Source organism: Mandrillus leucophaeus, unplaced genomic scaffold (assembly GCF_000951045.1).
Source record: "Mandrillus leucophaeus isolate KB7577 unplaced genomic scaffold, Mleu.le_1.0 Scaffold444, whole genome shotgun sequence".
In the NCBI taxonomy this organism is placed as follows: domain Eukaryota; kingdom Metazoa; phylum Chordata; class Mammalia; order Primates; family Cercopithecidae; genus Mandrillus; species Mandrillus leucophaeus.
The window spans coordinates 2,654,353-2,667,711 of NW_012104743.1; the positions used below are offsets into that span (position 1 = coordinate 2,654,353).

Here is a 13,359-nt window from a genome sequence, read left to right on the forward strand (position 1 = left end):
GTATGATTCCAGCAGTTGACTGAATCCAATCAGAATAGTTAGCTATCAACAGCTGATATATTTAAAAGCAAGAGAAGGCAAACGCCATTTAAATTTCAGACACCCAACCTTCCAAGTAATCACTGTTGCTTGATACTTACTAAGCACTACCACATGGTAGCACAGCTGAGATTTAGTTTATTACAAGGATCTTTGTCCTTGGGAGAATATGAGGAAAAACTTCAAAGGTACGACATATAAATACAGACGTTCTAAAACCACATCCAAACCAGATATTGATCAGAACTTAAGGTAATTTTTAAAATTTCTTCCTTGTCAGCAGTCCTTTGATTTTTTTTCAATGAATAAAATTGAAAAACTTTCAAAAACACCAAGTTTGTGCTACTATGATAGCATTTAATATAAGTTATTTCTGAGATATGAGGTGAGATGCTGGAAAGAATGCTGGGCTCCCTCACTGGTAACAATTTTTTCATAAGTATAAGGTCATACCTCAAAACACTGAAACTTGCAAGGTAGTGCAGACCTTTGGAGCCTGTGATGGTTCATTTTAATTGCCAACTCACAGGGTGTTTCTGAATGAAATTAACATTTAAATCAGTGAACTCTGGATAAAAAAGACTGCCCTCCAAAATGTGAGTGGGTCTCACCCAATCAACTGAAAGCCTGAAGAGACCAAAAAGACTGGCTTCCCTATAGGCGAGGAAATATCCCAAAGACCACTATCGAACTTTATCTGCACCACTGGCTCTCCCGGGTCTCTCACCTGACTGAATACTGCAGATTTTGTACTTCCCAACCATCCTAACTGGACAAGCCAATTCCTTGTAATAAATCTCTGTCTATATACCTACACATCCTGTTGTTCTGTTTCTCTCGAGAATCCTAAGACACAGACCTTGGCGGTCAAATTTAGGCATGTAAAATCCCCAAACACCAAGGTTTATAGTGTTACTTGTTTAATTTAAAGAGTGTTTTTTGCTTTAAAGTTGAAAGATTTCAATGGGTTCACTTCCACAGATTACTGACTAGTAATAGTAGTTGAAATTTGTGGATAACTCACATATGCTATCCCATTTAGTCCAAAATTCCTGTAAGTTAGGCATTATTATTATCATATCACAGAAAACATTTCTAAGACTGGAGCATGGGTTATGGAATCAGACCAAGTTGACCTTAGGCTAGTTATTTAACTTCCCAAAGTAGCAGTTTACGCCTCTGTAAGCAAGGAGATAAATATTATCTTCTCTTGCACTTGTGTAAGAAGTAAATATGCTATAAAACATGTAAAGCACTTTGACCAGTATCTGGCCCAATGAAAGTATTTACTATGCTGCTGTTGCTCTTATAAAACTTTTGAAACATGAAGTATCTACCAAGATAATAAGGTATGGACAAAAGATACTCTATTTCTATGTTCAGTGTGTTACATAATTCTAAGAATAACTTTTTGTCAAACCAATTTGTTTGGTGTTTCTGTGTTTTTAAAAATGTTCTATATACATCTAAATGCCTGGTCTGCAAAGCCTTCCTGCAGAAGGTGGCATATTGCTAATGTACTTGAAGATGGGGACTTGAAAGATATAAAAAGGATTTGACATCTGGCATGGCGACTCAATTAATTACTGTGTTGGATTAATTAGTGAGCCGAATCTCCCGAGCCAACACCATGAGTCTGAGCAGAGTAACATTACATCAGTTGGCGAATAAGCAATTTAAGAGAGTGCACTAATCCATATTTGATTCAAGGTTGGGTAGGGAAGGGGTAGACTCTATATTTTATTACAAGGAATATTTATGATATCAAATACCTATTATAGTACTGTCCAAATTATGAAGAGGTAACAAAACTCCAGAAGTCTTTCAATTAATTTTTAACTGCTCAAGTAGTCTAATTACATAACAAATATTTTGCCCATCAGGGAAAAAAACAGATATATTTCTAATTTTTGCATATTTCCTCCCAGAGATTTTTATAAATTTATGATTCATGTTAAGAAATCATCAACAATTTTATCAATGCTCAAATCATGTTACAGATGTTATACTGAGAAGGCAGTGTGGCAGAGTCTTTAAAAAAGGAGACTCTGGAATCAGAAGTGAGAATTTTTATTTTCTTATCTGTAAAATGTGATTTATGATAGAACCAAATTCACAGGTTTTTTGGAGGATTAAATGAACTAATCTATTTCCATTTTCCAGTCATATATGTTAACCAATTTGATGATGTACAGTAGTAACAGCAGTAGGAATAATAATACTAGTAGTATTTAATGATATAAATTCAGAAGTAAATTTTGGAAGAGGATGTTATTTCAAAAGAAAAACATTTGAAAATATATTTTAGTGAGGCAACTAAATTTTAAAATCAGGAAAAATGCTGTATTTTAACTAAATAAAATAATTTGATATTTAAACCCTAAGACAAAAGAAGAAAAGTGAAGTATTAAAATTGTTTTCTAAATAATCACCCATTACCCAATTGTTGATAATCTAAAGAGTATTCATACGTTTTAAATAGTATCAAAAATTCTGAAAATTTCATCTATATAAACTCCTTTTAAAAAATTAAATATGGCATAGAATAGCTTTACAGTGATACAGAACTATTAAAACAGCAAAATGACATCAACTGTCTAAAAATCAGAAATTATTTCAATGAAAAATCAAACTTTCTCAGATAGGTTTATTTTCCATCCATCACAAATTAGCATATGGTAAAAATGTCATAAAACTACCATTCTGTATACATACAGAGAATAATAGCAAGATTAATCAAAATTAGCATGTAGTAAATATATTCTTTTAATATAGTAAACTGAAAAATGTTCATCTCGCACATCAACTATAGCTGATACAGTGTAGGTACACTTTTGAAGAAATATCATTCAAATGATTAAAGGTTGCATTGGTATCTGATACACTGTGATAAATAAGATAAATATGATATAGCTTACAACGTTTAGTAAGCAATGCTAGAAGACAAATAGAAACTCCCAGATAAAATAAGTTCAGAATAGCATTTAATTCAACCTTTGATGTTTAGGCGATCCTTCCCTTGCCTTTCTTAACATTCATTAGCTTGAGACATGGGCATAGTTAATACTGCTCTCTGAAAGGAATCAATAGAACAATCTGTTAATACAACTCAACCAACTGAGGCCTGCATTTTGTGGCTATATCACAAATCTCTTTTGAAGTAGCTGCATGGGTCCACCTAGAACAAATTGCCCAGATTATTAAACATTTGGTCTGGACTATAAAGTCAGCTTGTTTGGTCCTTAAATACATGTGAAAACCCCTATTTCATCCTTTTATGGATAAATACATGAATTTATAAAGTAATAAATGTACCCCTGGGATCTCATGCACTCTTTAAAAGTTTGGTAACACAAATATTTCCTATTTATTCTAATCATTACTTTTAGTTGAACCAACAACCTCTGTCACATCCACATGGCACTGAATAAACAGAGATCCACACGTATCAATTTCTTTCATGTAATTATTTGAAGAAGGGATTTCCTTCATGCAATAAATCAAAAAAGGAATGTAATGTTGTTGAACCCAGTACATCTGTCAAAACCACTCTGGGAGTTTTTACATCCCCTTAGCATAGATAGAGTCCTTTAAAAGTCATAAGACTCTTCCTACATAAATGGCATTTAGACAGAAGGACTTTCAGTGGAATAAATACTTATAAAATTTCTGGATTCTCTAAGGAATATTAAACATTTTTCTTCCCAAATTTCATCGCCTGTATTATCACTTATTATAAGAGAGGTTTTCAGCTGTTGTTTTTCTTTTATGCCATGTGGTAGGCAGAATAGCTCCTTGCAAAGATGTTTACATCCTGACCTCTAGAACTTGTGAACATTCCTTTGCATGGCAAAGAGAAATTAAGGAAGCAAATAGAATGGAGAGTGTTAATCAGGTGACCTTAATAAAGAGAAATTAGCTTAGATGACCCAGGTGGACAGTGTAATCCTAAGTGTCCTTAAATGTGTAAGAGGGAAGCAGAAGAGTCAGAGATGGAATGTGGTCGTGAGAAAGACTCCATCAGACGCTGGTGGCTTTGAAGATGGAAGAGGGGCTATGAGGGAAGGGCCACTGGCAGCTCTCAGAAACTGGAAAAGGAAGAAAACAGATCCTCCCATAAAGCATCCGAAAAGAAGCTCAGCCCTGTAGACACCTTGCTTTTAGCCTAGTGACACCCAATTTGAATTGCTGACTTCCATAACTGCAAGATAGTAAGTTTATGTTGTTTTAAGGCACAAAGTTTGTGGTGAGTTGCTGAGGCAGGAATAGCAAACTAATATATCCAATTAAGAAATAAAGTTTAAATGTAACCAAACTACCTACCTTTCCATTACATTTATTTATTTATTAATTATTTTGAGACGGAGTCTCGCTCTGTCACCCAGGCTGGAATGCAATGGCATTATCTCAGATCACTGCAGACTCTGCCTTCTGGGTTCAAGCGATTCTCCTGCCTCAGCCTCTTGAGTAGCTGGGACTACAGGCACCTGCTACCACATCTGGCTAATTTTTTTGTGTGTATTTTTAGTAAAGATGGGGTTTTGCCAGGTTTGGCCAAGCTGGTCTCGAACTCCTGATCTCAAGTGACCCACCCGTCTCAGCCTCCCAAAGTGCTGGGATTATAGGCGTGAGCCACTGTGCCCAGTCTCCATTACTTTTAAAACATCTAATTAATCAATAATCCACATAATCACACCTAGAGATAGACTTTCTGTTCTCAGAACTTTTACAAAAACACTGAACAACAAAAGTTATAATGCCGATCATTCATCCCTGCTTTTAAAGGTACAAACAGTATTACCAAGGAAAAACATAGCTGTTTATTTCTTGTTCTTCATGTAAACCTGTAATGGATGACAATTTGTGTCATCTGAAAAATAAAGGCAATTTTATATATTATTAAATGTGAACAGTCTTAGTCTGGCTAAGCAGATAAAGCAATAACCTTATATATTACCTTACTAGCCACAATTTAATATGAGTAACCTGTTTCTGTATAAATTCTGTATATATTACTGTCAGACACAAACCACTTGAAAAGTATCCAAGTTTTGCCGTCCATGAAAAAGAAAAAACAAATGGTTACTTTTAGTGATTTCATCGGAAAGCAAGCAGAGATAATTTCTGAGCTATGACAAAATATTAACCATTGATGACAAAATATTAACCATCTCAGAGTATCCACATACCAAAGAATTATTATTCAAGTCCATCTTCCCAGGAAACGGCCCCCAGGTTGTTCCCACCGGAAGTTGCTGTCGACTCTGAATTTTTCGTTCCCCATCTTTCTGAAACACCTCCAGCTCTCCTGCAGACAATGAAACAGAAGTGTTCAGAATACTTCCACTTGTACTTTAACAGCAGCCACCTCCTCTTTTTGTGTGTTTGCTTTACACACATGATATTCTCAGGATTCATATGAAGAGAATTAATTACGCTTGTCTGAAAAACAACTCATCCTATCCTAAGAGGAAAATAAAAGTTGTCCTTATAATTGTATTCAAATTTAGTTCAATTTCTTCCTTTCACCTTTTCACACACATCATCTGCTGAAGTCAATTCTTTTTAGTTAAGTCTTTTAGAACCAGAAACAATAACACTCCCTTAGAAAGCACTGATCTAATGACAAAACAGATAGACAAGAAACAGTAGGACAATCATTTTGCGTTAAAATTCTTGTATTTATTCAAGACTCTCGAACAACAATATCTGGAGAGTTTTTTAAGTACTTGGTAATTTTCTGAAATTACTACCAGTTTCAATAGGTAACATGGCTATGTGTACAATATATAGCAAGGCATGTTTTTCAAATAAAAAATGTTTAGACGAAGTTTTTACTTGTTTTTCTGTATTTGGTATACTGAATAGAATTCTACTGTACCAAAAGAGTTTGAACAAAAACACTTTAGAAATAAGCAGTTTTGGAAGGTCTTCTTCCTTTCATTTACTCCAGAGTAATATTTTGGAATCTATAAAGGGAAATAGGAAGTAAAGACAGTATACACACTTGCATAAAGTAGGAATTCATTAAACGCTTGCTTAAGAAATAAACGAATGGAGTAATATACAAACAAATAAAAGAAGGCCTCAATATGTCAAAAAAAAAAAAAAGCCAATTAGGTTAAATGTTGTTTAAGATAGGTAGAAAAAAAAATCACAATCAGGACTTGTAGCCTCTCTTTGAAATAATTAAATCTAGGATATTTATTCCCCAAAGAGTATTACCATGCCATATCACCATACTGAAATGTTTATATTTTAAAGATTTTATCTCAGTAACCTAAATTCGTTGTTTATTAATGTTATTTCTTTTCAGCCTGATCAATAGCAGACATGAGAATGGGAAGGAATGAAATAGGAAGAAATATTAGGTTGGTGCAAAACTATGGCAAAAACCACCATTACTTTTGCATCAATTTTAATGTCAATGAAAATCCATATAGAATAGAAAGCTGAGAAAAATAGAATAGAATATATTCGGTACTTATATTTTCTTTTTCTTTTTTTTTTTTTTTTGTGAGACAGAGTTTCGCTCCTGTTGCCCAGGTTGCCTCTCATGTTCAAGAGATTCTCCTGCCTCAGCCTGCCAGGTAGCTGAGATTACAGGCAAGCACCACCAGGTCCGGCTAATTTCACATTTTTAGTAGAGATGGAGTTTCATCATGTTGGTCAGGTTAGTCTCAAACTCCTGACCTCAGGTGATCCACCCTCCTCGGCTTCCCAAAGTGCTGGAATTACAGGCATGAGCCACCGCACCTGGCCTAGTAATTACATTTTCTAAATGCTATATGTCATGATAGGTAACATATGAAATTGTTGCCTTAATCTGGCTTTAGCTTCTTTTCAAGTTAGTAGCTATCTTTAAATACACAGATTCAATCTTGAGGTTTTTTTTTAAAAGAAACACTGTCAACCTGAGTTCAATTCTATCTCTTCTTTACTTCTCTATTTAGTGTCACCTCCTTTTAATAGTTTAAATACCAGACATTATTTTTCATGTTTTCATTATTGCTTATCCTGAAAACCAAAACTAAAGTATATAAACTACAATCAGCTAAAATATTTCAGTAATGGTTAAATTGTGTCCATGGTAAAATTTAAATTTATCTATATCTGAGCAATAAAGATGCAATGTTCATAAAAATTTCATGTTCCCAGTCAAAAATTTAAATTCAAGGACAACACTTCCATTTGCCTTTCTTCTCACACTCTCTTTCTTTACCACTTGAAAAATACACTGAAAATGGAAGAACACATTACATTAAGACAAACAAACATTCTCCAACGTTTTAAATTCTGGTATATCAATAGCTAATGATGATCAGCAGTGAGGAAAATGAGCCCAGAAAGATTTAATAAATCCAAACGTCTGAAAGATATAAATAGAATACGTATAGGAAATAACACATTAATGCCTAAGTACTAGATCCTGATGCTTACTCAGTGTTCAGAAACTATGGAAAGACAATAATTTGTTTTCTGTATACAGAATAACAAATCCATGTATGAGATTTTCCTCTGAAAATGTTTTTCATCTTTGTGCAATCTTTTTGATTAATGTATTGGAATCAGAGACCCTTTATAGAAACACCCTCAGAGACAGAGCACAAAGATAACAATCTACTCTGATGTCAGAGAGGAACCAGTGGGACAACACAACTTAATATATGCATATTCACATTCTTTATTGAAATATTTAGGATAATTTTCTTATTTGAAAATAAACTGTTTAATTTCTATTGGCTAGGGGTTCTCAGTATTTTTTTCAACCATACGTATTCACATTTAAAACAGTTTATTTACAATTTACCATTTAAAATAAATTACATTTCAATCTCTCAGCTAAATACAAGTTAAAAATCTTCTTTTCTACATAAAAATATACCCAAATAATTTGCTTCTTTTTACACACTAAAAAACCAGTCATGTCACATTTAAGTGATACCAGAGGAATCATGAGAATCTTTGAAAACCCTTTAAAAAAGTAATTCATCCTCTCTTTCTGCCACTGACATATTTCATTTGAAAAGGGTTCAGACTCAGTCAAACAGTGACTCCTTATCTACACCTGTGGATTTACAAGCAGCTCTGTCTTTTAATGGATTAAGAACTACAAACTTGGGGCAGATCATAAAGTGATATCCAAATGTCTCCAAAGTTTCTGAAGTGTCTTTGATTATCCATTAAAATTTTAAGCAGACCAAAAATACTTTTACAAGCTCTTAAAGATGGCCACAACAGAAAGTCCAGTAACTGTTCAAATTATCAAGTCAATCTTTTCAACTTTACTAGACAAGCAAGAATACCCCAGCTGCTTTCTTGCTTGCCAACAAGTTATTTCAGGGTTTAGAAAAAACCTTTCTGATGCTGAAATAGTTAAATAAAAATATTTATTTATTCACAATAGCATTTCTAAAAACTGCAAGCATAGTGCAAATAATTGGCACGTATATTCTACCAAGGTTACATAGCTTAATGATAGCAAAAGAAATAAAACATTGTATAAAGGGAAGTTATATTTAACTTACATATTGCTTAAGAGTACGGTATTTTATTTTTTCCAAAAATTAATAGGTGTCATGAAATAAAGGAAAGATTACTGCACTAAAAGTAAGAAGATTAATTTTTATACCTATTCTGTTCAATAACCAGCTGAATGGTCTCAAATAAGTTATATCTTTTCTGAGTCTTTGGTTTGTCATTGTTAAAAGAGTGGTTTGCACTCACTTAAAACTCGCTAAGGTGTTTTTCAACACTGACAGTCCATGATAGCAATTTTCCTTCCCTAGATACAAGGAAGGAAGGGAGGTTGGAAGGAAAATTGGAAAGAAAGGGGGAAGGGGAAGGGGAAAGGAAGAACTGGAAAGATTCCTTTGGATGAGATGGCGATCACAGATATTTGGAGTGAAAGGAGTTTTGTAAAATGGTAGACCAGGATACACGCTGGAATGGGTTCACAATTGAATGACAGAAGAGTAACTGTAATAAGCCATGTGATCCTTAGCAAGTTACCTAACCCTTTGAACTTCAGTTTCTGCATGCAAAGTAGGAACTGCAATAGCTTTCTAAAACGGCTGCTGTGAGGATTAACAATATGCAAAGTATCTGATAAATATTTACTACTTCACCAAAAAGAAATTGAAGAATTCTAAGAGCATGTCCATATACTTCCATCATCACATCCAACCATTCATTGATGTCTTCCTGTGGTCACATTCCCTCTTTGTCACCTTTATCCAAATCACTCCTCATATCTTGACTTATTTTCTTTTCCATTGGCTGTTGGATTCACCCTTCTTATCAGCATTTTTTAAGGTTTTAATCAACTCAGATGAAGACAACCCACCAGCCTCAATTGATTCTACAGCTCCAATTCAGGTTCCAAATCTCTGCCAGGATAAACTTATTAAAACTCCACTTTCATCATGTTACCCATTTATGCAAGTTCCTTCACTAGCTACTTCTTGGCCATCCGAAACTGAACATATCTGCCTGAATTTTAATACCACCCACACCGCTCCACAATATTTGCCTAACTCTTGTGTTCTACTGCTCTCCCAAATGTGTTCTTCCCTCCAGTCAAAAGAGCCTTCTTCCCCATCCACTCCTCCTCATCTCCAGTTTAGCTCCCCCATAACTTTCTGAGAATGGTTCCTGCTATCTGGCAGACACACCCTATTCCTGCCTGCCTTAATAGACCCTTTTAATGTTGCAAGGTCAAGCCCAAAGCTATTCTCCTTCATGCAGCTTCTCTGAATTCTAGAGAAAACCGAAATTTTCTTCCCTAATACTCCCATTGCATTTATAGTCCAATATCACACAGTTTTGCATTAAATTATCCCCTAGTAGGTTTCTCCTTGATAATGTATTTCACCTCAACAGAAACATAAACATTTTAATCTACAAATTTCTTTAAAAATTCTTTTATTCCCTGGTAATTAATAGAGTTTGTGACAGATGATATTTGAAAAATACAAATGGAACACAATTGATGGGGTGAAAATTTTGATGATACGATGTATCTCAATTTCAGTATAGTTGAAGTTGATTTTTGGAGACAAAAGAGAGTTGTCTTAATATGTATCTGCTCTTTGTATTACAACAAGCATCCATTTCACTTGTTCAACCTTCTATGTAATACGTTCACATACATTACCTCATCTGTAGAATATGGAGCGGGATGAAAAAATAAAAAATGTTCTTCTCTGCCCAGTTCATATTTTTGCAGCTATTCTTCAAAAAGAAGCCTGATTTTTTAACATGCTGGGTAAGTTCACAGAAAATATTTGAGACATATAGGACGGACTAATCAATTTTGGTAAAAGATAATATTGTTAGTGCTCAGGGCTGTTTCTCTTATCTTCTTGATAATGCATACTTTTAAAAGTCTGTGATTACTCAAAGACTTATGATAGCTTCACTTAAAAAAAAAAGGCCCTAAGTCAGAAATCACTACCAAACATCCCACAGCTTTTTGAAAATATCAACCCACTTTTTGGCCTAAATAAAAGAAATTCACTGGTGGAGAGAAATACTTAAAATCACCAGAGATGCCCTCAAATACTTTTACTTTGAAAGTGCTATCAAGACATTGTATTTTTTTAATATGGTCTTTTTGATGCCTCTTTAGAAAGCAAAGGATATGAACATAGTAGCACACCAAAGGGGAACAGACAGATGTGAGTCTTTTAGAATAGTTATCAGCAATCATGCTTCACCTGAATTCAGCATTAAGTTCATGATATAAACATATAAGGTATTTACAGAACATCCCTTAACTCAAGGCTCAGATTTCATAGGACATAGTTGCAAGTAAATGAGACGACAGAAGATCATATTGCATTAGCTGAAAGTACAATTCTGGTTGGTTTGAACTTGGTTTTAAATATATAACCAAATTTTAAAGCAGATCACATGAATTAGCTCATAATATTTATCAGACCATACTATAGCAGAAGGCTATAGTGTCAGAACCCATATTTATATTTTCTTCATGGTTGGAAGACATTATACATCATGGTATCAAACATGGACAGCCCCGAAGTCATGCTGAGTTCAAAAAGCACTCAAAGATTCTAAAAATCTCCAAACATTTTCAAAGTCAGCCAAGGTGGCTGAAGTATGGCAGAGCTCTTGCTATTTTATGGTTTAACCATTTGACAGCTGCCTGCTACACACATAAGAGGGTTAAGATCATTTCACTGCTGATTATCTTCACAGCCAAACTGCAGTCTTGCCACTGTGTGTTTCCTCAGGCGTTAATAACCACGTTTCATCTGCATTTTGAGACAAATAGCACCATTTATATTATGCTATATTGATCCATTTTTAAGCATGGTTTGGCTCAGGAAATGATTGTTCTTGGTTGGTGACTACAAATTGCCTTATAGAGATACTTTTTCTAATTTTCCTTCTCCATGTTTGAGTCATACAGTCACAACACATACTAAACTACAGTTTTGTACATAAACTTGAAATACGATGTTCCCTATTCAAGTACTCCAGTCAAACCCTGATAAATCAGGCTGGCCATGCAGTGATCTTATCCCTTCTGACTCTTTAATAAATCGAACCTTGTAAGTTCCTACTGTTGGAAGTTGTCACTAAATGAAATTGTGACCTTATCCGGCGCATGAACTTATCCTGCTGACAACTACATTTATTGTGTGGATAAGAAAGGAAAAAAAGAAAAAGGGAATAAAGAAAAAATGAGATATTTGATAATTCTGATCTTAGCCATATGTAACTCTAACAGATGGGATCTTTTTGATGTTCCATTAATGATTTGCCAAAGATGAGTCTCTCCTTAGAGAAAAATGCTCACCCTAGGTAAGTGCTGGGGGCACTGCAGATGGTATTGAAAGAGCATGAGGAGGTACTGGGTGACAGCAGCGAATCAGAAGCTATTAGTCCAACACAAAGAGCACTGAATTAGCTTGTAATTGCACTGGAAAAGATAACATAATGGTGGTGGCAAAATAGAAACATTCCCTTTTCATGCAACAAATTCAGTACCTAAAAACTCTAACACAACACACTGGAATGGTCTAAAACCTACAGTAAAATTACTGTATTTCTCAAAAATGCAAAATGCTCTCTTTGGCTATGGTTTCTAAAAAGTCATAGAAATCAATGTGTACAGCATCATATAAGAAGCAAATTTACATTTGTATGCTACCAAACATTGACATATATTACAAACTCAGGAACCTTTTACCTTATTATTCTGGTTGGTCTTAAGGATTCATTCTGAGACAGGTTATTCTTTCTATCTTAAGGCCCACTGAAACTTTCCAATTGTCATTTTCATTATAGAGAAATAGAGGAGATGAAATATGTGGGTAGGTAGTAATATTATTGGTAATGAAACAGAAAATTCTAAGCATTTTTAAAAACAACACCATGGGCTGGGTACGATGGCTCACGTCTGTAATCCCAGCAATTTGGGAGGCCAAGGAGGGTGGATTGCTTGAGCTCAGGAGTCCGAGACTAGCCCCGGCAACAAGGCAAAACCCTATCTTTACAAAAAAAACAGAAAAATTAGCCAGGTTGGGGGCATGAGCCTGTAGTCCCAACTACTCAGGAGGCTAAAGAGGGAGGATTGCTTGAGCCCTGGGAGGTCAAGGACTACAGGTGTGTCACTGCACTCCAGCCTGGGTGACAGAGTCAGATCCATTTTGGCTTCATCCCTGGGATGCAAGGCTGGTTCAACATAGCAAATCAATAAATGTAATTCAACATATAAACAGAACCAAAGACAAAAACCACATGATTATTTCAATAGATGCAGAAAAGGCCTTTGACAAAATTCAACAGCCCTTCAGGCTAAAAACTCTCAATAAACTAGGTATTGATGGGACATATCTCAAAATAATAAGAGCTATTTATGACAAACCCACAGCCAATATCATACTGAACGGGCAAAAACTGGAAGCATTCCCTTTGAAAAGTAGCATAAGACAGGGATGCCCTCTCTCACCACTCCTGTTCAACATAGTGTTGGAAGTTCTCACCAGGGCCATCAGGCAAGAGAAAGAAATAAAAGGTATTCAATTAGCAAAAGAGGAAGTCAAATTGTCCCTGTTCGCAGATGACATGATTGTATATTTAGAAAACCCCATCGTCACAGCCCAAAATCTCCTTAAGCTGATAAGCAACTTCAGCAAAGTCTCAGGATACAAAATCAATGTGCAAAAATCACAAGCATTCCTATATACCAATAACAGACAGAGAGCCAAATCATGAGTGAACTCCCATTCATGATTGCTTCAAAGAGAATAAAATACCTAGGAATCCAACTTACAAAGGATGGAAAGGACC

General features: G+C 34.9%; 1 protein-coding gene across 2 annotated transcripts in view; it reads right to left on the reverse strand.

Annotated features, from left to right (window-relative positions):
- ZFPM2 (zinc finger protein, FOG family member 2) overlaps positions 1 to 13,359 on the reverse strand; it is a 414,398-nt gene that overhangs the window by 248,573 nt on the left and 152,466 nt on the right. For both annotated transcript variants that reach the window (XM_011994180.1, XM_011994181.1), the window contains one exon: positions 5,229 to 5,347. In XM_011994180.1, the coding sequence (XP_011849570.1) occupies positions 5,229 to 5,347 (119 nt within the window). The remainder of the gene's footprint in view (positions 1 to 5,228; positions 5,348 to 13,359) is intronic.